This window comes from Lissotriton helveticus, chromosome 2_1 (genome assembly GCF_964261635.1).
Source record: "Lissotriton helveticus chromosome 2_1, aLisHel1.1, whole genome shotgun sequence".
Classification (NCBI taxonomy): Eukaryota; Metazoa; Chordata; class Amphibia; order Caudata; family Salamandridae; genus Lissotriton; species Lissotriton helveticus.
Genome location: NC_136059.1, coordinates 1,953,237,877 through 1,953,261,536, shown reverse-complemented (window position 1 = coordinate 1,953,261,536; position 23,660 = coordinate 1,953,237,877). Strand labels below are relative to the sequence as shown.

The 23,660-nt window shown below is 43.7% G+C and overlaps 1 protein-coding gene across 1 annotated transcript in view; it reads left to right on the top strand.

Annotated features, from left to right (window-relative positions):
- Positions 1-22,861, top strand: part of SLC10A7 (solute carrier family 10 member 7) — a 757,514-nt gene extending 734,653 nt beyond the window's left edge. The window contains exons 11-12 of the mRNA XM_078676893.1: positions 15,269-15,414; positions 19,958-22,861. Coding sequence (XP_078533019.1) covers positions 15,269-15,414; positions 19,958-19,996 — 185 coding nt within the window. The 3' untranslated portion in view covers positions 19,997-22,861. The remainder of the gene's footprint in view (positions 1-15,268; positions 15,415-19,957) is intronic.
- The last annotated feature ends 799 nt before the right edge of the window (positions 22,862-23,660 follow it).

Genomic DNA, 23,660 nt, shown 5'->3' with positions numbered 1-23,660 from the left:
TGTGGACGGAATTGGCTGAAATTTTCAGGAAAATGGCACATTTTGTTTCTGAGCAGCCCTTGAAAATTTGGGGGGGGTTCGTCAAGGGGGGGCCGAGAAAAAAGGGGGGTCCCAAAACGTGTTTTTAACATTGAGTTTTCCATAGGGCGGTTGGCCTCACTTTTAGCCCGAACGGCTGAATGGATTTGCACGAAACTTGGCAAAATTGTAGGGACTGGTAGCCCGATGTGCCTTTGCTAGGTCTCAATATATGTGCTTCAGTGGATTTTGAGAAATTAACGTTCAAAAAAAGATATATATCTGTAACAGCGGACCGGGCAGCGCTCCGGTTCGCGGACTTTACGCGTTACGGAGCTTTGTGAAGCGAAGCTGATTGGTTCTCCGGCGTCTGTGAACATTCCAAACAGTCCGTAGCGGCCGCCATCTTGTCTCTCGGTAGGATCGAGAGACAAGCGGAGGCCAAAGCGAGGGGGCAAATGACCATAAGGGGGCCTAGTAGATCCTCCCTGACCCTCTAGGTTTGATGTGGAGGTTTTAAAAGGGCCCCGCGGGGCAAAAAAAAATAATAATAATAATAATCGAACGGCTGAATGGATTTGCACGAAACTTGGTAAAATATTAGGGACTGGTAGCCCGATGTGCCTTTGCTAGGTCTCAATATATGTGCTCCAGTGGATTTTGAGAAATTAACGTTCAAAAAAAGATATATATCTGTAACAGCGCTCTGCTTCGCGTAACGGAGGTTTGCGAAGCTGATTGGTTCTCCGGCGTCTGTAAACATTGCAAACAGTCCGTAGCGGCCGCCATCTTGTCTCTCGGTAGGATCGAGAGACAAGAGGAGGCCAAAGCGAAGGGGCAAATGACCATAAGGGGGCATAGTAGATCCTCCTTGACCTCTTAGGTTTGATGTGGAGGTTTTAAAAGGGCCCCGCGGGGCAAAAAAAAAAATAATAATAATAATCGAACGGCTGAATGGATTTGCACGAAACTTGGCAAAATTGTAGGGACTGGTAGCTCGATGTGCCTTTGCTAGGTCTCAATATATGTGCTTCAGTGGATTTTGAGAAATTAACGTTAAAAAACAAGATATATATCTGTAACAGCGCTCCGCTTCGCGGAGATAAAATTATCTCTGTATTACCTAGCTGTTGCTAACACTAGTTAGCGACGGCTAGTAGGAGATAGCGACCATCTTGGGCCCCACTTTGCATGTGAGTGATATTTATCACTAATGACATGCAAAGTGGGCATGCCAAGATGTTAGCGACTGGAAACAGTAGCTAACATCGCTATCTCCTATTACCAACTTTTGGAAATATTCGCGATAAGCGCGAATATCTCCAAAAGCTACCACCTGTCCTGAGCAGTTCTTAGCCATGTTATCCAATGGGAGGTGGATAACATGGCTAAGAGCATTAGCTCGGTAATGCATGAATATCGCGGAGTTTTCAGCGATATTAATGCATTGCGGTCGTTTTTTATCGTATTTGCGATAAACCTTGATAATAGCAAGGTTTATCTGCGATAATTTCTGAAGATGCTTAGCGGTAAAAAATTCGTTGCTAAGCATCGTTAGGGATAAATATCGCTTAACTTTGGTAATATGCCCCAACGTCTGTTAACGTTCGATTCGAAGGAAATCAGGAAGTGTTGAAAAACATTGTCTGCGCCATCTTGCCTTTTTTCAAATGCCACACTTTTGTCGTGCACGGCAGTCATTTTAGATGCCTTGACCAGACGCACTCTCTGCACGCTGTCGATCCTTAGCATGGCTCCCCACCCTCGCAAGCATCTCCCCCAGGCAGTGGTCACCCCCGCTCTCTGTCTTATGCATGGGTAATAAACCACCCCCCATCTGCGCTGCTCTTCCCTGAGAATCACACCCTGTGCCCGCCCGACACCTCCCTTTCGCCCTATTCACTACCGCACCCTCTGACACTCCTTTTCCTCTGTGTCCGATTGTCCAGGCCGGTCCTAGGCTATCAGCTAGCCCTGCAGATGTAGTTTATGGCCCCAGCTGTAAAGAATCACCCCTCTTCAAAGGAGTTATAGTAGATCAAGGCCCACACTCGATGAGATCCGTCACAGCAGACGCGTTCTTATTATCTGAAAACCATCCTGTATTGTGATTGGGGAGGGGACCGAGCCTGAAGCGGAAGATTCCAGGGATGACTCTTTGTACATCAAAGTTTTTACAATTATGTGTCACATTAAAAATATATAGCACTCCAACAAAGTAGTAAGATTATAAAACTTTAATAACTTATAAATATATACAAGAAAACAAAAACAGTAATAACATAAAAACATTTTTAGGGAAAAACAACGAAGTAGCGGTCGGCTGTGCGAATAGTCCCAACGCAGCACAACGTCCAGATTTCACTGATTTTGGAATCCGGCGTGGGGCGTCGCGGGGGGTGGGTCATCAGTAGCAAACTGTTGTGCGAATAGTTCCAAGGCAGCAGAACGATGGCACCAAGGTGATGTCCAGTAAGTTGCCGCACTGGTTTTGGCATTCTACAATGCTGCTCCGAATAACGGCGTGGGGCGCCCCAGGGGAGGCGGCGTGAACGGGCCTCTCCAGGTGGAGTCTCGTCTGTTGTAGTGGGGCGCCCCTTTACCGTTTCAGTTGCCATTCCGTCCGCTTTTGGTCCACTGTGTCAAAAGCCGCAATTCAGCTGAGTTGCGCCCACTCTTGCGGTGCAGCGATAGGCGGCTGTCACAGGACTCTCAAAATGGCGGCAGGCTGTTTCCTTTTTGGGCCTGGTCCACTGAAATGGCCCTGGGACACCTTGGAAATCGGACGCTTGTCTGCTAGGTCTTGGACCCCATTCTCGAAAGCGTCCCCTCCGCCTTGAGGATTCATCAAAAGTTTTGGGGGCCCCCGACTCCTGCAGGCTTCTGGTGGGGAGCGGCTGCCATGATTGCTCACGGAATGACTACGACGGAGCAACGAGATGGTGGTGCTTTCATGGTGACGCCAGCTTCAGTCTGAAACATCCAGAAACAAGGTGGGGCTTTCATCGTTTGGGGAAAAAAAAAAGTTTTCATCCAATGAAAAGTGTTGTTTTTAGGTCATATGATCAAGCCTTCCATCATTAGGAAACCAAAAGTAAAATGAACCAATGAAAAGTTTTATAAACAAGTCACATGACCTGTTATGCGGCATAGGGTATAAAATGCGGAGAAAATACGTTGGCACGTGAGGCGGCGTCAGTAGCGGACCGATGTGCGAATAGGCCGAAGGCAACACAACGCGCCAAGATCCGGATGGCACCGAGGTGGTGTCCAGCAAGTTGCAGCACTGGTGTGGCCATCCTACAATGCTGAAAGTCGGCGTGGGGCGCCCTGTTGGCCTGTGAGTTCGCGTCAGTAGCGGACCGATGTGCGAATAGGCCGAAGGCAGCACAACGCGCCAAGATCCGGATGGCACCGAGGTGGTGTCTAGTAAGGTGCACTGGTGTGGCCATCCTACAATGTTGAAAGTCGGCGTGGGGCGCCCCGTTGGCCTGTGAGATGGCGTCAGTAGCGGACCGATGTGCGAATGGGGCCAAAGGCAGCGCAACAATGTTTTCTGAATAGAAGACACCACAAGGCGCTGAGATGCCAAGATCCGGATGGCACCGAGGTGGTGTCTAGCAAGTTGTGGCACTGGTGTGGCCATCCTACAATGGTAAAAGTCGGCGTGGGGCGCCCTGTTGGCCTGTGAGATGGCGTCAGTAGCGGACCGATGTGCAAATGGGGCCTAAGGCAGCACAACAATATTTTCTGTATGGAAGATACCACTAGGCGTTGAGATGCCAAGATCCGGATGGCACCGAGGTGATGTCTAGCAAGTTGCCGCACTGGTGTGGCCATCCTACAATGCTGAAAGTCGGCGTGGGGCGCCCCGTTGGCCTATGAGATGGCGTCAGTAGCGGACCGATGTGTGAATAGGCCGGAACCAGCACAAGGCGCCAAGATCCGGATGGCACCGTGGTGGTTTCATAGTTGAGAGGCACTTCATCTGCAGTGGGGCGCCGAGATCCGGATGGCACCGAGGTGATGTCTAGCAAGTTGCTGTACTGGTGTGGTCATCCTACAATGCTGAAACTCGGCGTGGGGCGCCCCATTAGCCTGTGAGATGGCGTCAGTAGCGGACCGATGTGCGAATGGGGCAAAGGTAGCGCAAGAATATTTTCTGAAGAGAAGACACCAGAAGGCGCTGAGATTCGGTTACCACCGAGGTGATGTCTAGCAAGTTGCCGCACTGGTGTGGCCATCCTACAATACTGCTCCGAATAACGGCGTGGGGTGCCCGAAGGGGGGGGGGGGGTGGCGTGAACGAGCCTTCCTAGGTGGAGGCTCGTCTGCTGTAGTGGGGCGCCCCTTTACCGTTTCAGTTGCCATTCAGCTGAGTTTCGGCCGCTCTTGATGCTACAGCGACAGGCGGCTGCAACAGGACTCTCAAAATGGCGGCCTGTTCTTTGGATTTGGGCCTGGTCTACTAAAATGGCCCTGGGACACTTTAGAACTCGGACGCTCGATTTTTTTTTTCCTTTCCTGTACATGCAAAAAAAGGTAAATTCCCGGTACGTTACACGCTTCATCTGCCACGATGTACTCTCCAGAGGAACCGAAAAAAAATATAGTTATGGTAACTATACCATGCATCGTCATATGGAGAGGTGGCACCAATTAATTATAGTGCTGCATAAAAGAGAGATTTGGAGGAGAACCCCCGACCTGCCAGTACATTCATCAAAGAAGTGGCACTGACGGCATCAGAGGCAAGGGAAATGGTCCCAAATATTTAGAACTATGGAAAGATTAAAATGACATGTTTAGATTGTGGCAAATTAATTTCATGTGGACAGATGAGTGTTACTCTAATAAATACAGCATATGAACATCATCATAGTCGATGGTTGGTAGAGACATTTTTACTATATCCTGGACCTGCCCGTCCTCGCCCAAAATGGCGCCGGAATAAATGGGACTCGTAACTCCTTGTTGTGTACTGGTTGCAGAACCTTGAAATCACGAGATACGTATGCAGTTTTGAAGCATATGGTGGGCGGGGACGAGAATTGATTGAATATTTCGACATCCCTATTGATATTAAGTTCTGATGTGTTATTGATTACTGTACTATTGAAAGTTCGAATTAACGTCACCCATGGTACTTGCCCGCAAATGTATATCTAGATAATTTTATTGTAACTGGCCCTGTCGTATTTTAATTATAAAATGTACGTCCACCGATTCCGCAACTGTTAGACACCTTAGTTCTTGCAACCTAATGGCCCGCCCGTTACGTTCCTCTACAGTGTAAATGTCTACTCATCATATACGATTACAGTTTGCTCCGTGGCCGGCCCACGTGGTTATAGGCTCGTATTTGTATAATGAAATTTTCACAATAAAGGTTTTTAAAAGAAAACATGGTAGTAGTATATACATTGGTAAAGTTTTTAATAATAGTCACTGTTTTAGAATCATTAAAAGGCAAGTGAAATAAAGCAGACCAATTACATGAAGGGTAAAAGGTATAATACGCAGGAACGCAGTAAAGATAAATGGTCAAGGGCTGTTGTGTTTTCTACTCCTGCAACATAAAGTGATCGATAAGAATCTCATATTCAGGCGTATCGGCGACTAAGACAGCAGGTCGACCCTCTTTTGCTCAACGGCTCCGTCATGGGACGAAGAAACGCTCTTTTTCTCGAAAAAAGAATATATTTTACTTGCAGGACAGTTGTAAATTTTCCGGGAAAGTACATTAGCCTGGAACATTATAACATATATTTAAGAAAAAATAATGTTCGGAAGTAATAAAAAGCGTAATTTTTAGGTCATATGACCAAGCCTTTCATCATTAGAATAAGAAAAGTAAAATGAACCAATGAAAAGTTTTATTAACAAGTCACATGACTTGTTATGCTTACGTTACGCGCTGCGCGTCGCGCCCCGGATGACTTCCGGATGCGCTAACGCGGCGCGTCATATGACGCATTACGCGACAACGCAGGTCCAGAATATAGTCAAAATGTCTCCACCAACCAGCGGTCGGAACACAACCCCTTTTAGCAGGCTAAATAGTTCTGTTAAATGACAACAGAAGGGACAGGCAACAAGAACCATCAGTCAAAGAGGGGAGGGCTAGTTCTTCTCTACCGGGTTACATTGGGGCGCTACCGGAACTGATCGAATTGGTAGTCTACAGTGTTTCTGGATGTTTCAGACTGAAGCTGGGGTTAGCATGAGAGCACCACCATTTCGTAGCTCCGTCGTGGCCATTCCGCAACCAATCATGGCAGCCGCTCTTTATCGTTATTTTGGGCGGGGTGGGTGGCGGAGCCGAGCTGTTTTGCAGCCATCATTGTGTGGAGTTCAGTTCATCTCACTAGTTTTGTATTTGTCATGAGGGGTTGTTCCTAATGTTTCTATTTTAGCGAGGTCAAAAAGAGATCCCATTAGTGGCTTACTGATTTTGCTCGATTCCTTTTCTTTTTTTTTACACGATTTTTCGTTATCTGCAAAGACTAAACAGAGTATTGCGACTCTGTGTTTGTTTGTAAATAGAGAATGAACCAAAGAGAACCAATTCTAAAACAGTAAATGCTTGGATAACAATCAATCAAATGGAGAGAGAAGCAGGCACGACGTATTACAACGGGGGCAAAGGCCTGCGTTAACTACCTTTCACTATCTGCAAAGAGAGAGTACTCCTAATAGAAATGAGGGGGGGGGGGCACCATTCAAAGCAGATCAGTGTGCATAAACACGAAAATGTTTTCACTTACCACGTACTTGACATTCGACAGCTTATGATATTTGCTATTAAAAAACCATTGAAATTCACTGAAAAAACCATAGGTTATAGACCATATATAGTTAGGAATTAGCATTTACAAAACCTTGAAAATTCACTGAAAAAACCATAGGTTATAGACCATATATAGTTAGGAATTAGCATTTAAAAAACCTTATTTTACTCACACAAAACCATTGAAATTCCATATATAGTTAGTTGCACTAACTATATATCGCGCACCCGCAATCCACTGCTGATGATGTCACATATTACATCATTCATGACATGGTCAGTGACATCACTGATGACATCACTGATGACATCTCAAATGACATCACTGATGACATCACTGATGACATCTCAAATGACATCACTGATGACATCACTGATGACATCTCATTTGACATTACTGATCACATCACTGATGACATCATTCATGTGATGATACGATGAACCTCTTCAGACTCTAATATAACCTTAGATACACTCAGTGTAAACAGATACAGACTGTCACTCATCCATGGAGTTACTCACACACCTAGTCAGTCTTGCAAAGAATCAATCACACCTCCATTTCCTCAACTATATAGTTATACCCACCTTACTTATTGAAACATATACTAACACATATTTACTCTCTTATACAATCCCTGATACAAGTTCACAATGATCCATACAGCCACTCACACATTCACTGGCTCTTATGCACAGTTATTTATATATGTCAACTCTCACATGTACTGTGTTTTACATATGTACTTACTTTGACATGTAGCACTGAGATATCCATTCACTCACCAATACACTCATGCACACAGTCAACCGCCCATACAGCTGTTTCCACGTGCACTTTTGAACCCATACATCTAGTGAATCAACTGCTCACACATCTATGCACAGAGTCATACACCTCCCAGCCACCCACACACACACTCAGTCTCCCATACAAATACTTGGGCAACCAATCAATAACCCATATAGTTAGTCATATAGCTAATGATCAACACATGCAGCAGATTACAGAACAACAGACACAATGATGCACAAATTAAAACAGTTTAGTCACTAACCCATGCACTCAGTGAGACACATTTAATCACTCACTCATACAGTCAGTCATGCACCTACTAAATCCTTCATCCAGACACTTATACATCCACTCATTCTTCAATATGTAAGACATATTTTAACTTTACAGAAACATACAGTCACTGGATGTTGTCATCAGTGATGTCATCAGTGATGTCATCAGTGATGTCACTGACCATGTCATGAATGATGTAATATGTGACATCATCAGCAGTGGATTGCGTGTGCGCGATATATAGTTAGTGCAACTAACTATATATGGAATTTCAATGGTTTTGTGTGAGTAAAATAAGGTTTTTTAAATGCTAATTCCTAACTATATATGGTCTATAACCTATGTTTTTTTCAGTGAATATATATATATATATATATATAATACAACCCCTGCCAATGGTAGCATATCTGCTGGGTGTTAAAAGCTCAATTATACCTGCCCTTAATTGGGCCTTGCCTTCTTCCTTCATGTGCAGATTCCATTTTGGGCCTGTGGATGTTGATGATAACTATCTGCATCAGGTCTATCGGTCTGGTCTCCCGTGGAGGCTACTGTAGTGGTGCTGGAACAATTAAAAAGCACCATTTGCCCACTCTTTTTTTCAAAATTGCCTCTGCGGAAGAACTCCCTCCCACAAACCCCTTTCATGTCTATTAGGCTTGCTCTCGACGTAACTCCCACCTTTAAAACAATTACGCCCCACTTCTTCTAAATGTCACCAGCCGCCACTGAACCCAATCCTCCCTGAGTTAAAGGACACGTGCTCCAACTAATCGGCAGGACTTCGAATACTTACTTTTTCCAGTGGGAAGGGCCCACTGCCTTGAGAATTCATTTTGCTCAGTGTTCTAAGTCTATGGTACTGCCAAGTATCGTAGGTCCAGTCCTCAACTCTTGCCCTGTGTAAGTTACAAATACAGCATTTACCACCTGCAGCTCACGATCCTGCCGCAAACCGAGCTGTTCTCGTTGGAGCCGCCAACTCCAAGCAAAGTTCCTGAAACAGGAACACGAACCAGCGTCATTTTTTTGTTTTATTTCATCCCTTCCGTCTTGGGACTGGGGTGGGGGGGATAAAAGGCGACTTTATTTCCAACTTCCTCGTTAGAAGAAGAAAGCTCTCACTTGAAGCGCCTTCTTGGCAGATGTCAGTTGAAAGCTCTGCTTCTGGAATATGCTGCTGATGTCAAAGCCTGTTGGGTAATTTTAGACAAATGTGTCATGTGTGACATGGAAATACGGCGTGGCATACATTAGTGATTTCCCCAGTGTTTGCATCAGGTAGCAGTGCGCCAAGAAGAGTGCTCTTTATCTCTCGGCGCCGCTCTTTGAGGAGCGCTGGGGAGAGGCTGTGGGTGGAAATTACTTCAGTCTGAGGAAGAATCCATTTACAAGACGAGCTCGTCTTACATCCTTCAGACAATGCCCTGTCTTACAGAGGCAGTTTTGATTAATGTTTTATAAACAGTTTTCAGCATGACAGCCTAACGTCCCCAGCAAATGCGTGCGCAGTGCGCACTTCCGTTAAGGCAGATACCGGCGCCATAAGCCGCCTCGCATCCTGTCAAGCGATGGGGACGCGGGGTCGGTGCCTCAGAGCATTCCAATGAATTCCCTTAATTTATTTTGCCTCTGAGATGAAGAGAGCCCTCGACATACGTTTTCTTAAACGCCCTCGCCTTCCAGGCTTGTTTTAGGCTGTGATTTATGCAGCTGTTAAGTTATATGGCGCGCTCTTTTTCTAGCACCTTGTGTGAAACAGGGTAAGATATTTGCATATCGCAGTGCGACGTTAGTGTGTGGAAGTGCTCCTTTTATGAGATTTTTTGATAGGCTTTACATTGGAGAGCAATAAGCATGAAAAACTTTTGTTCCTGTGAGGTATGTTCTTTGCATAGACAGTGGTTCTTTTAACCAACAAAAAAACAGGGAGAAATTGAACGCTAGGGTAAGTGCGGCCACCAAAGATATATAACCAATGGGTTCACCAAAGAACAAAAATATGTTTCCACTACAACGCTTCAGCTTCTTCCTTTCTCGGGTAGTACAATATGGTATATATATATTTCCCTAACACTGTGTCTCAAAGGTACCTGCTGTCGAGGTGGACTAGTTTAAAAAAAAAAACTATTCTTGATTGCACTTTATGCGTCTTTCTCTCGCTCGTGAAAGTTGTTTTTCACCCCTGCTTTCTCAAGTTTTTCATATTTTCCTCTTCACCATTCGTTCTTCCTTTTCTGTCTTTCTCTTATGCTGTGGGTCTGACTATGAAAAATAAGTCCTGATCTCCTGAAAAGAGTGCCAGTACCACCTTGCAGCCACCAGCACAAATTAAGCCCTGCCCTAAACCTAGCAGAAGCAAAGATACAGATGGATTTTAAATTTGTAATCTATATAGTGATGACTATTAAGGTTCCTTGAGATAATTAGTATCTTGTTTGCTGCCTCCTTCTGCAGGAGTGCCCTCCCTTTCCTTATGCAGCCTTCATCTTTTCATAAGGACAGCACTTCGCCTGTATGGCCATAGAAAGGGTCTACATTTTCTTCACTAGAACTCTGTTTCTGAATGTATCATTTTTTGTAAGTTCTGAAAAACCAGCAGATTACTTTCCGATACCCATCATAAGACGCAAACGTTTAAGAATATGATTGGTGTATAGATCTGGTGGGCATCGGTTAGTGGCAGCTGCAAGTTGCCACAATTTGCCCTCAGCCACCATTTGTGTGATGGGTGGCAGTGAGTGAATGGTGCCCATACCTCTTCTACTGTTGCAGGGCACACAGCGGAAGTATCCTACTGCCACCACTGAAGCACATTTGTCTAGGATTGTGCCGCATTCAGTTGTGTTTTGCCACTGTTGCTATAATCTGTTCTCTGGTTATACAACCAAAGTCTAAAGCATGGTCTTACTTTTGCCAGTGCTGGTGGGGGTCTGCTGCTGGCCTTATCTAGATCACATTGGATATAGGAGTGATAATTGTAGACTGGCCACGTCGGCTGGGATGGGCGTATAGTAATAAGGTGAAAAGTCCAGATGGAGTAGTTTTTCCTCCCATCGAACGACTAGGGATTGTAGTCTTAATTCCTCTGTGCTGGATCATACTGCCCTACAGAATAAGATACCATTCCGCCTCTACAGCACAGTATCTTGCAGAGTAGGACCTCGTGTGTCTTAGAAAAAGGGCTTGCCAAAGTAAATGATGCTTCGCTTTTTTGTTGCTGAAAACAACGTCCTTGTGAACTAAAATTGCGTCAACATTCTGCTTTACTGTGAATGTTTTTATCCAGTCCTAGCTAGGTGCCATACAGGTGGTGGTGCACTTTGAATTGCTATGATGGGGCATTCAGACTGCAATAAGGTGCAAGTGTCTGCCATTGGAAGTAGGTGATCCCTATCTGCCTTCCCCTCTTTTCAGAGTCCTCAAGGGCCCTGTATGTGAATCGGCACATGCTGCTGTGAGGGAGAGGTCGCCAGCGGAGGGGTGTTTGGCCTTTAATTGGGCCGTGTGAGCCCAGCGACCAAACAGGTGGCCTCTGTGCCTCCTGGTGGCTTCCAGCTTGTTTTGTCCCATTCCCACACCTCCCTGTGATTTGGTTGCTATATGATTGTCTGCGGGTGGAGGCAAAGCCGTCCCTGCCTGCCTTTTCGCTCTTTCCAGGGTCTCCCAGGATTCTCTGTGTGATCAGGTACAAGCCCCATGCGCAGTACAGGTAGCCGATGGGGGGGGGGGTGGGGGGGGGGGGGGCTGAGCACTGGGGCTGGAGATCAGTCTACGTAAGCTGAGCAACCTAGCAGCTCACCTACTTGGCTCCCACATGCCACCAGCTTGTTTTCTCCACGTCCCACGTTTCCGTGTGACTTTGTTGCCCCAAGGATTGAATATTTCCTGTGAGGACAATGCAGGACCTCTGTAGTAATGTGTAAATATCGCGCTTTGTTAATTACCATTTATTAATTCTAATTGTCATGTTTTAATTATTCGTATGTCACTTAAACATGACCACTGCCTTCGCACCCTCTAATAGCCTGTTCAGTCAGTCGTAACGACCCATTGCCACAAATTGGCCAACAGAGACTATTTAGTTTTTTTTTATGAAGACATTTAGAAGAGTACAAGTAAGGCAGATTTTTTCTTTCCTCGGGGTGGTTCTTTCTCGCTATTCTTTTGCATATATACTGCATGGGTAAAGCAGGTGGCGTAATAAATAGGGAAACTGTCTATTTGTTGACGAAGGCACCAATTTGACACCTCTGGTCCACCTTAGAAAACAAAAAGCCGTTGCCAAATCTCATTAACCATGTGAATCCCATGATTGTTGCTTGCGCTATAGATGGCTTAGACCCATTTACCATCTCTGCCTCCACCCCCTCCCCTTTGCTATTTCAGACCCATTGTCCGCATTAGGGGTGGGCGGAATTTGCATAGTCGCGTTACGGAAAGCTCAGCGAAACGGTAAAAAATCTCCGCGAGCACGCAAAATTCCGCAAACACGCGGAATTGCTTGTTCCGTCCGTTCGTGATGCTTTTTTCTGTTTGCAAACGCTGTTTGCGTGCTCGGGGAGAAATATCTCGCAAACACGCATTTTGGAAAGCGCGAACAAGCAAAAAATCCAGCGAAGCCACGGATTGCGGAATTTTGGGCAATTTCGAGTTCTCCGCGGAATGCGAAATTACCTAAATTCTGCAAATTCAGCGAGCGGAACGGAATTTACCGCCCAGGCCTAGTCTGCATGCCCTTTGGGCTTTATCCCGTCGTCTTAAGGGATTCAGGAAGCTCATAGACCACATGGTTCTGTCGAGGTTGCTGTGTTGCAGTAGACTAGGAGAGAAGGACTTGCATACTATAAAAGCACTCCAACACCTGAGATGTGCTTATAAAATCTGGGGCGACATTACACAATAAGCGCATTTTCCTTATGTGCATCGAGCGCACCTTGCAAAAGGTGTGCCCGGCACAAACAATGAAAATGCGCCCTAGTACGATGAAGGCGCTGCCTCCACGGCAGCCACAAACTCGCTCTGCCCTGGGGACAATTGCAAACCCATGCTGACCTGGAGGCAGTCGCGAACTAGCGCTGACCTGGGCGCAGTTGCATACTCCCACTGCCCTGGAGGCAGTGCATTCTGGTGAAAAATGAAACGGCTGCTTTACAGCCGCTCTATGTTTTCGCAGTCCAGGCAGGTGTAGTGAGTGACTGCACCCCGCCTGCAAGGGGATATCTGTGGGGGTCCATAGGTGACACATTGTCAGTGCTCCTCCAGAGGTCTTCTTTGCCTCAGTGCCCGCATCAGTAATATGGCGCGGGCACAGAGGCAAAGGGATTCCCTCATTTGCATGGGGAGGGGAACGCCCCCGGTAGATAGCGCCTGCGCTTTAAGTGGGCCAGTGCTATCGGTTTTACATAAGGGGCCGCAAAAATGTCTGCGGCCTGTTTCTGTAGTACCAAACTGCACCAAGGACATGCAAAGCAGGCACAAACACCCGTTGCGCCCCCAGGGCACTTTCTGTAATACCGACCCTAGTTGAGAAACATCAGTGTGTCTGACGTGCTAGTGTGTGTTTTTGTTCAATTGTCTGTAGTTGTATTCGCTGGATCCTAACACAAATTATGTACTTGTTCGTTTATTTTTGTGCCATCATGATGATAGGTAAATTAATTCGTGGGCTAAATAAAAGGAACTTTTAAAATGTTATATTTTAAAAAACATTTCTATTAAGAAGTTGACTAAGCACTTTCAATTGTGCCTTGAAGCACAATAGTGATGGAATGATTTGTCTAGGCTCATACAATGGGGTCAGACAGTGGGTATTGTATTTTAACTAATGTTTTTGATAATAGTGTTAAATAGACTGCCCCAGAAAAGGGCTTCGTGATCAAGGGGGGTACCCACAGTGCTCCCCACTTCAGCAGTGAATCCTGTCCTCTAACTCAACTTCATGGGAGTGTGAGGTCCAGTACCTCATTGGGCCCAGGACATCAGTGGTAAGCGACTCCCGTTATCACAATGGTAACACAGTGACCGCCTGAGCCAGGTCTCGGCTGACGAGAATGGCATTTAAGTTCTCTTGGTGGGGTGTCAAAGCACATTCTTTTCTTGATAGGCTTTGCCTGACCGTGTTTAAATAATACTCCGGCTGGCTCTGTTCTCTGCCACTAGCCGAAATAGCACTGCCGCACATTGGTTTCCATAGCATTGTGGCACCAGGAAACTACATATTGGTCTCCTGCACTGTCCGCTTTCTCCAACTGATGTTGTTTATCGGGCCTAGAGGATATTTGAGAAGTTTATTCGTTGACCTAGACACTCCCTCACGAATTCTAAATTAGGATAGAAGGATGGGCGAAATGTGCTTGGACTTGGGGAGCTAAACGAAAAGGCTGGTATCTGAGATTTTGACAGCTTGTGGTTTAATTGTACCTTTAGATATTTTTGCTGTGAGAAATGGTAAGGCACTGAGATCAAAGATTGCTGATAGAGGGCGAGTGTTTCAGGAGGGAATTCTCAACTCGGTTCTGCTTTCAGTATATAATTTTGGTATTTTCCTTCTGAAGCTTGAGTCAACTTTCATCAATTGATTTTTTTCTTCGGTGTTTTCATACACCTTAGAATTTGAAAAGAGGGGAACAACCCATCCTAAGAAAGTTACATATCCTCAGAATATGGCCAAAAAGATATTCCTGGGAATCAATAATCATAAATTGAGGCCTTGTAACTTTGAAATGCAATATTGCAGATTTCGGTAGTTACATTCATTGGGTTCATGCTCTTGTGTTCCCTCTGGTCCTTGACCTGATGGTGGAAACAGACCAAGCCAAGGTGACCTGCTAAGCTTTAGTGTAAAGCACACACTAAAGTTATAAAAATTTGAGTCAGGAGACATTTCTCCTTACTCTCAATCTGGAAAGGAAATCTGTAGTAGCCTTGATGCCTCCCGCCTAGCTGAAACAAATGTCCGTTTACCAGAACTACAAACCACGGATGGTGCTCCTGCTTTCAAAGTCTCAGATGCAAACATCAGCGGAACTTTGATATAATTGAGAAATTGCAAACCAGAAATGTGTTTAATGTAGGTGTTAGAAATTTGTCAGAACTTTTAGATTGGAGTAAAAGAAGAGTAATTTGTTTTGGGAACTGTTTGTCATATGATTTAATTGTCCACGTCATCCAGAAGTAACTTTTTTTTTTAATTGTAGAAGCAAACAGCGCAATTATGTGCAAGCATTCACCATTTCCCGTATGACCCTTTATAGTCCATCCCCACTTTTTATGCTGGTGGCCTAAAGTTGACACACACGTTTCCTGCTCATTAGAGCATTCTTTGCGCTATGGCACACAAAATTATGGTTGAGGCTACCAATAAGCATGCTTTCTTCTGCCAACAGGAATTCCGATGCTGAAGATTGTGTTTGCGGGCTACGAACATCTCTCTTTAATCTCAGTACCTTTACTCATCTATCACCCGGCTCAGATACTTCTTGGAAGCGTGCTAGTACCAACAATAAAATCCTGGATGGTATCTAGACAAAAGGTAAGGTGCTTTCGAAGAATTACCATCCATCCATGGTTCAAGCGATTTGGCGCGGATGTTTGTGCAGTTGATCAATGTTGTGTGTTCAAGAGTACAGAAAATCTTCTAAGGCCTGATTACAGGGGGTCTGTACAATTCTGATCCGATTTGTGAGTTGTGGAGTAAACGCCACATCCCCAGCAATTTACCCCAGGTAAGTTTTGGCCGGTCAAACCTGCAGAAATTCCCAAATGGAAATCCTGGGTGTGTATCCAGAGACAAGCTGAATTTGGTGTGAAAAGCAGCTCTTGGGTTTTTAATGGGACCAGGATCAGTGAGCAGACTTTGTGTCCCTGGATGTCCGACAGGTGAAGATCTGGCCCGACACAATTTTTTTAAATTCTGATGTAGTTGTGTTTTTTATAGGTTAATCTGCGATATCTTGGCGAGAGTGTGCAATGTAGAGTGGCTGCCACGATGTAGGTGTTGTGCGCAGGGATTGCCAGATAGCAAGAAGGAATGCGAGTTCCTTGGATGGATGTTTAATCTCACAGAGGGGCACAGGGAGTGGATATCCGCACCCTTTACGTCCACATTTTTTCTTTGAATTTACCTAAAATTTTACATCAGTTCACACTAAAATTTCTCAGGAGTTTGAAAATATGGTGAGGATCTGACAGGTACTATACAACATTTTCAATAAAGTGCAAGGACAAAAAAGTAAAAAAGGAGTTTTGAAAGGGGGGATATAGTACAGTGTTGATATGGAAAAGGACAGAGGGACAGGTACGGGCACTTACTATTGAGCAGACTGTAGCCAAGCATCTGACCAGAGCGCTTAATTTCAGCAGGAGTGAGATTGCAGTGGGGCAGTTGTGGAACCTGGGAAAGCAGTGTGAGCCTGCTGATGCAGTGTCTTTTTTTTGTTTTTAGCATACATAAGATACTCCCAGGAGCTAGAAAAGACATTCAAAAGTCCCGGGGTGGCAGTGCTTAATTTGAGCCAGTGGTTGCAGGTGGGGCCCACTGGCACTCGTTTTTGCGTTCCAGCACTTATATTTTTCTCATCAGACTTTGACCGAGAGCAAGAGAGAGAAAATTACCAAAGGGTAAAGGAGGAGGAAGTGAAAGACCGAAGAAGAGTTACAAATGAAGAAAGCAGGGCTGAAACAAACCACGAAAGAGCGAGATGATGGAGCAGGGAGTGGGCAGTGATTCAAAGAGGCAAGAGATGGAATCAGCACTACTCAGCCTTGGTATCCAGTACTCCGACCTTCAGTAGTGCCAGCCGCAGGCTTCTGGGAAAAACTTTGGGCCCCTACAATTTCTATTTGACAAAACAATCTCTGCTGGGGCGTGATGTGTTGACTGAAGAACATTTGTTTTTTAACTTCCCAGGTGATAAGGGAGCACTTTACAATAATCGCGTTATTTTCATCAACTGTATTCAACACATCAGACTTCACGTACTCTTCTTACTGTCTCCTGCAACATTGTCAAATCTGTGAAAACCTCAGAAAAGTGATGGCTGTTCTCTATTGGGAATCGAGCAACAAAATGACAATAGGCGAAGGGCCCCAGTCTCACCCTAAGACACAAGCAAGACGTACTAGGGCAAATGGTTGTAACCTTAAAGAAAATGCACCAACGCTGTTGTCATTGCTGCAGCAGTATACAATGTACTACTTTTTGTCAAAAAAATTGATTAGCAAATTATCTCACAAAAATCCATTTTAATCACCTTTCCTTCAATATCCTTTTTGCATGGTAGGATGAGATAACCTAGGCCAGAGTTTAAATTTCGAATTTCAAGGCACGAATATTGGGAAAATCATTGTATCGCATACTGATTATTCAGTGCCTTCTTGGCATGTTAACGTTTCAACCATCAATGGGTTTGAAAATCCATTTCCAGATAATTATAACAAGACTAATCTACGTTTCTTCACAATATCTTCAAGCCTCCGTCCAGTTTTATGGAGGCCCTCACTCCCATTGAGGAGCTACCAACAGACAGGAAGATATCTCTCCTTCATCACATCAGCTGAAAGGACAGATTTGTTTTTTTAATAAATAAAAGGCCAGAGTTGAAAAAGGCACAGGAGGAAATAGCCTCTTAAAAGAGAGAAGTGACAGGTTTGACCCTGTCAGTAAACTCCACCTTTTTAACCTTCTGCTCCTTTGCTTATGCTGTAACAAGAATGAAAAACATGAAGATTCACAGATGAGGAAGGTGGAGGATGATGAAAGCACCTGATTGAAAGCTTGATTTCACTTGTATGGAAATGTATATGCAATATAAACATGCATTTACGTAGCCAATAGGTGTGGATCTTTGTTTGAGCAAGTGTTTGGTAATAGTTGGGCGACCCCAGATGGCCCAGATAGAAAATCCCATACTGAAGCAACGTCTTGTGCTACAACAGTATGGAACCTGGGATTGGGGCCAGTCTGTTGAATAGACTTATATAAAGGAGTCCAAAGATGAAAGTTGCATTGTAAGTGGTGAAGTTAAAATGCATATTCATCACATTATTGCATGGTAGATACTTATAACTAAGGATCACTATATTTGTTGGCTCTTTTAGAAAGCATCTTCACACACGTCCTTATTTTGTGAGCAGGAAAGGCTCTAAATCAAACATGTCATCATGTTAGCCAAGTGATACAAATCAGAAAGCAGTGGCAATTAATGAATAACACTATGCTTTTACGATGGGCAAAAGCATCTTAACAGTAAACACTTCCTAAACAAAAACAAATTAGCAATGAAAATGTTGTATCAGCAGAATAAGTGTATCAACAAACAGACACTGGATCTCATTTGCAAGCCACATGTCACATCTGTCGTCTGACAAGAGAACTGCTTGATCGTCCAACACCAAAATGTAATGAATCACTAGCCGAACAACCGAACAATGTAACCATCCCCAAAATGCCAGGCCCTTGATGGATAGGTCAGCCAAGCAATGGCAAATAATGAAGGACCCATGAAAGCCAATGGCCGAAGGGAGTGATCCAAATTCTTCTCTCCCTCTGTAATTCTTTCTGTATCTTTTAAAAAAAAAAAGTAATAATATGAGGTTAACAGTTTAAGCTCTCTGTAGTCACACCCAAAAAGCAGCCTAGGAATAGTATCTGAAAGGCACTCGTCATAGGGTCCAAAGCAGCATGGTTTTATTTGGGGAACATTATATCAGACAGATCACATTGATTCTTTTGAACATGTGACTTTTATAGAGGAGCAGTGGTGGATGTGGTCTGCTTATTAGTCACCTGTGTCTGTGAGACTTTGTCAAGTAATATTCACAAGTGAGATCAAGTACTTGGGTGGGTTCCTGTAGGTGCACCAGATTAGCAGCTGAGTAAGCGACTGAGGTCAAGGTATATGGTAAATGGCATCCACATCGATAACAGGAGGAGTACTGTTCCACAAGCAACAGTATCTAAAACCTTTACCAGATATCTTACAGAAGGATTGAAAGGAAAGGTATGTCTCTGCAAAATGAAACTAATAATTGCAATTGAACTACAATCCTGGAAGTGGCAGGAAGAAGAGACAAAGTTGAAGACAGTCAGTATTACCAGCAAGATCACAACAGTTTCAGTGCAGCCGAGTGCAAATCTGTTTTTTCTTATCTAAGGCACTTTAGGGACAGCGCTAGGTTTAAGGCAAGAGTCTGAAGGCCGAGCTTAATGAGTAATAAGAGGTGGGGGGATCTTTTGGTTATCCTTAAATTTAACACCAAGAGATGAAAATAATACAAGAGCTAAACCAGTTTTTAGTTGCACATGCAGACATTGAACAAATCAAAAAATGGAAGTGGTGTTACTACTGGATACATCACTGAAGGTTCTAGTCTATAAAGTCATATTTCCAACGAAAAAAAATAGTTAGAGGCATGCGATAACAAATTTGCCAAACTGGTGCAAGATGTGCATCAGTAAGCATATGAGGAGAGGTTCGACGACTTTTGTGTTTATAATCTGCATGAAGGTGATTATCAATGCATCACAGCTGTAAGGATAGTAGAGGAGAGTTTAGCGTAGTTGTCAATGGCACAGCCATCCTTAATTTACTTGGTGTGGTTCTCCTGCATCTCTTCTTTTACACTCACCCACAGTACTAAAATTGTAAATTAATAAATGCCTGTGCCAAAGGTCTGCTCAGAAGCCTGCGGCCGGTGCTATCAAGTGTCGCGCCTCTTTAAATCCACTACCCAAGAATCTTTGCCCCTTGATCTCTCCTGCTGTCCCTGCTTTTTCTCTTCGTGATGGGGTTTCCATCTAATCTCTTCCTCCTTCTTCCCTTTTGTGTTTTTCCCTTTATTGCTCAATATCTGATAAGGTAATATAGGTGACGGTCCCCAAAGCTGAGTCAGTGGCCCCCATCGGCTCAAATGAAGCACTGCTTTCTCCTCGCCCCCTCACAGGTCAACAGCTTGGCTATCAAAATACAGAGATCCACTCACAATTGACACAATGAAATAGTATTGTCCGCGTTTGTTTAACATTTTAATCATATCGCAGCAATCTAATTCTTTGATTTTCTCTTCCTCCACAGGCACTCAAGCTCACGAGACAGCCAAAAGCTCCTGTATAGCACTGGAGAGATTTCTATTGAAGTGAATGTAAATATGTACTATACTGTAAACACACACAAAGAACAAATGAAAGAACTTGTATTTGTGAATGTTGCTTTGGTGCATATTTTATTTTTTATTTAAAGAAAATATAACCGTTTAAGTGCCTTAAAAGCATCCAGCAAAAGTTTTTCTAGAAAGATAACTACATTGCTGTTTGCCTCGAAAAGCGGTATTTTGAACAAGTTCTGCTTTTATTTTTGTAATGGGGTGGGAGGGAATTGGGTAATGTGCGTTTTACACGTGGTTTTTTACTTGCCACAAAATGCAGATTTGATTTGACTTTAATGCTCAATGCTGTTAAAGGAACCTGAAGAGGCCAGTAATGCACATTTATCCCTTTACGAAGAGGTAGTCGGTCCAACAAGGGTTATATTGAATGAAACTGCATTCCGTCGTCATTCCAACCATGAGATCCCTCTTCCAACTACCTTCGTGAACAAACAACATGGCGTCATCCACGTTGCTGAAATCTGGTGGGCATACACTTCTCGCATTGACTGCCAAGCCGTTCTAGACATTCCTTCTGTGTTAAGGCATTCTTGGCGGAAGAAGTAGCTACATTCCCTTTTGTGTTTATTCGTTTTTTCTCTTGATTTTATGTATACTTGATAAATTAACTGTTGCTATATTTTTTTTTAGCAAAGATACTAGACTGCTATTATGGGTTCATAACCAAATATTTTACATTTTTGTCATGTGTATTATTGAGCCAGTTTAAGTATATTAATTGTTGGTTGTACCTCTCTTTAGTTAAAACCTCATTGTACCCAGGGCACTCCATACAACATCGAGATTTGGAGCGGTATCAAATGAGCCTCAGCCGCTTGCTTCTTTCCGCTTACCACCAGTACCCTACTTTGTAATTTAAAATGTTGTGCACGTATCATTTATCCTTTTTGGACACTGTACTTATTAATGGCCGCAGTGATAGACCTGTCTGTCACAACAGAGTTCGGATGAGTTGTGATCTACGTTCACTGTAATGTTCTCACTTATGCTTCTCCTACCAGTACAAAAATGTCAACTCAGATTCATTGCTGTGCAGCCGAATGGTCTACTTGTGCCTGGTGCTTGCTCAGTTTTCAAGTGTCTCACTGTGCTCTTATTCTTCATTGTCATCTTTACAACTGTGCCATGAATTAGTGTTAGTCATGTGTGTTCTGACCTTTAACATATTCAGTCCTTGGGTATCAATGCATTAATGTGAAGTGCTTATTCTCTGGCTAGCTGTGACTGTAACATGCAGTAGAAATGAGACATTCCTCACAGTCGTATATGTTTCCTCCTGTTAGCGGCCCTCATCAAAGATTTCCACCCTAGAATCGAGGTGCAGGCAGAAGCCGTGGGCATACATGCTTTCAGTGTGCCTAACCATACATAGGTGGGCACAGTGGCCCGGACCTCCAATTCCCATGTCTCATTGTTGGCAATTTTTCAACATGTGTCGACCGCTCCTGTCCTAGCTATCCAGTTATGATATGAAGGCAATCTATCCCACACATGGTCTGTTTTAGGCCCTAGGCCTCGATATAAGAAAGGACTATTTTAAATTGCTACCCTAATATTAACCACTGGTGCTACCAGCTGGTGCGCTGGTACTGCAACAGTTGACTAGTCTGTACAGAGAACCTGTGAGGCTAGAGTGTCACACCTGCACTGTTAAATTATTTTTAAAAGCATAGGCTGCAAAATAGATCATTTATAGTTATACCATTTATGATATTAACCTCGACTAAAAACTCAGAATTTCTTAGTTTTCTTGCTCCTACCTGTTTGCTTTCAGATCTATTGACCTTGTGTTCGTGACCAGGGTGGCAAGGTGCCAGTAGAGAAATCACCCCCCTGAGAGCTTCCAGGTTTTTGGAAAGATCTTGTGGCTCATAATATACCTATAATACTTGCGCTTCTGTTGAATACATCTTCCCGTATATTGCTTACTGTAGGATTTATCCCTTTCAGGCTTCAGACTTGTCCACAAAGCTTTTCCCTAGCAGTATCTCCCCAGTGCAGTCAGGTGGCATTATGCTGCTGCAACTGCAACTCCGGCTCTGTAGATAATAACACCAAAGTATATTTGGCTCCATCCAGCACACTAGGGTAAGTTTCTGTTTTTCTGCACTTTATTGATGCAGGTCCAGAGCTCGTTCTTGGGATTTACTCTAAAAAAATCTCAGATTTAGAGAACAACTAGACCAAAAGTCACCTCCAGAACTGTCAGGTTTCAAAATGTTTCCCATATTCCGCAAGATGATGTCCCTTTCTGATCCACATGACAACTGCATGTGGTGTTTGAGATTCTGACGCAACACCTCCACCTACAATTCTTGTATACCCATGGACTCCAATGACATCAAGGAGCAGGAAACTAAGTTGGTTAGGACGAAAGCCCGCAGGGAAATACCTAAGCCACCTCCTTCACACACTGATATGTCAGTTGTAAGGAACAATCTCTAAAAGTCTTACTGTTGTATCATCCTGCCCGGATGGTTGTCAATAGAAAACGTAGAAGGCACATTTGAAGAACTGTACCACTTTCATCTCTGAATGGTACTAACAGTCAAAAGCAAAGCGGGCAATATACATTTCACTGGACAGCACCCCCTATACCTTATAAAATGTTTGAACAAGTAAAGAAGGACACTAAAGTTATTTTCAACAACCTTTCATTCTTCTTTCAAATTTTAACTTAAAGCATATTTCATATATAACATGCTATGTTTGTACAGATTTTAAATAATTGTACAAAATAAATTAGGCAGCCAGTCTTTTTTTTAAAGATTGACCATGGCCCAACAGCTTCCCCAACAATAGTTTTGCAAAAATCATGAAAAAACGCATTTACAAAGCAAAAAGGCTGGTAGGCAACACCAGACCCATTGACTTTACCAATGCTGGTTCATCTTGTATTTGTTATTTTCAATTCAAAAGTCAAAGTACAAATACCAGATATTATTCATTTTCCTCATATTTGTACATGGCTTTTCTTTAAGATACCTGCTTGACCACTTAAATAATGGTCAGGTATCATCCTGTGTCCCTTCTGCACTTCTCCTTCTTGTGAGCACCTGCACAGCTCCCCCTTTCAAGGCTATTTTCACAACATTAGTACAACTCCCTATGAATAGAAGTCCAAAACAAATCAAACTTAAACAGTGACTGATAAACATTTCATCATAATTATGCAAGGTATGCTTGTTTTGAGCTTGTTTCTTACAAGTGGTTTATTTGTTTTCTTTCCCACCCATATTCATAGTGAGGTGAAAAGCTTTCAAATATTTCAAAGAGTCATTCCGGTTCCTGACATCTGCTGGGCAGCCAAATGGTCAACCTTTCGTACATTTGTCAAGCACTACGGCCTCACGTTTCAGGCACAGAGTAATGAGTACTAGTTCAAACAGTGTTGCATGACTTAACTTGGTCCAAAGCTCCACCACACCTCCCAGGAATGCATTGCTTTGAAACTCATTCATAAGATGAGCACCCTATGGGAAGATGTATCCATAAGAGGAAAAGGTTACTTACCTTTATAAACAGTATTTCAGGTGGATTCATAATCTTTCAGCAGATTCTGCACCCTCTCCGCCTCCCCTGAGGCGTTAGTGCGGTGATTAATAGGATCCC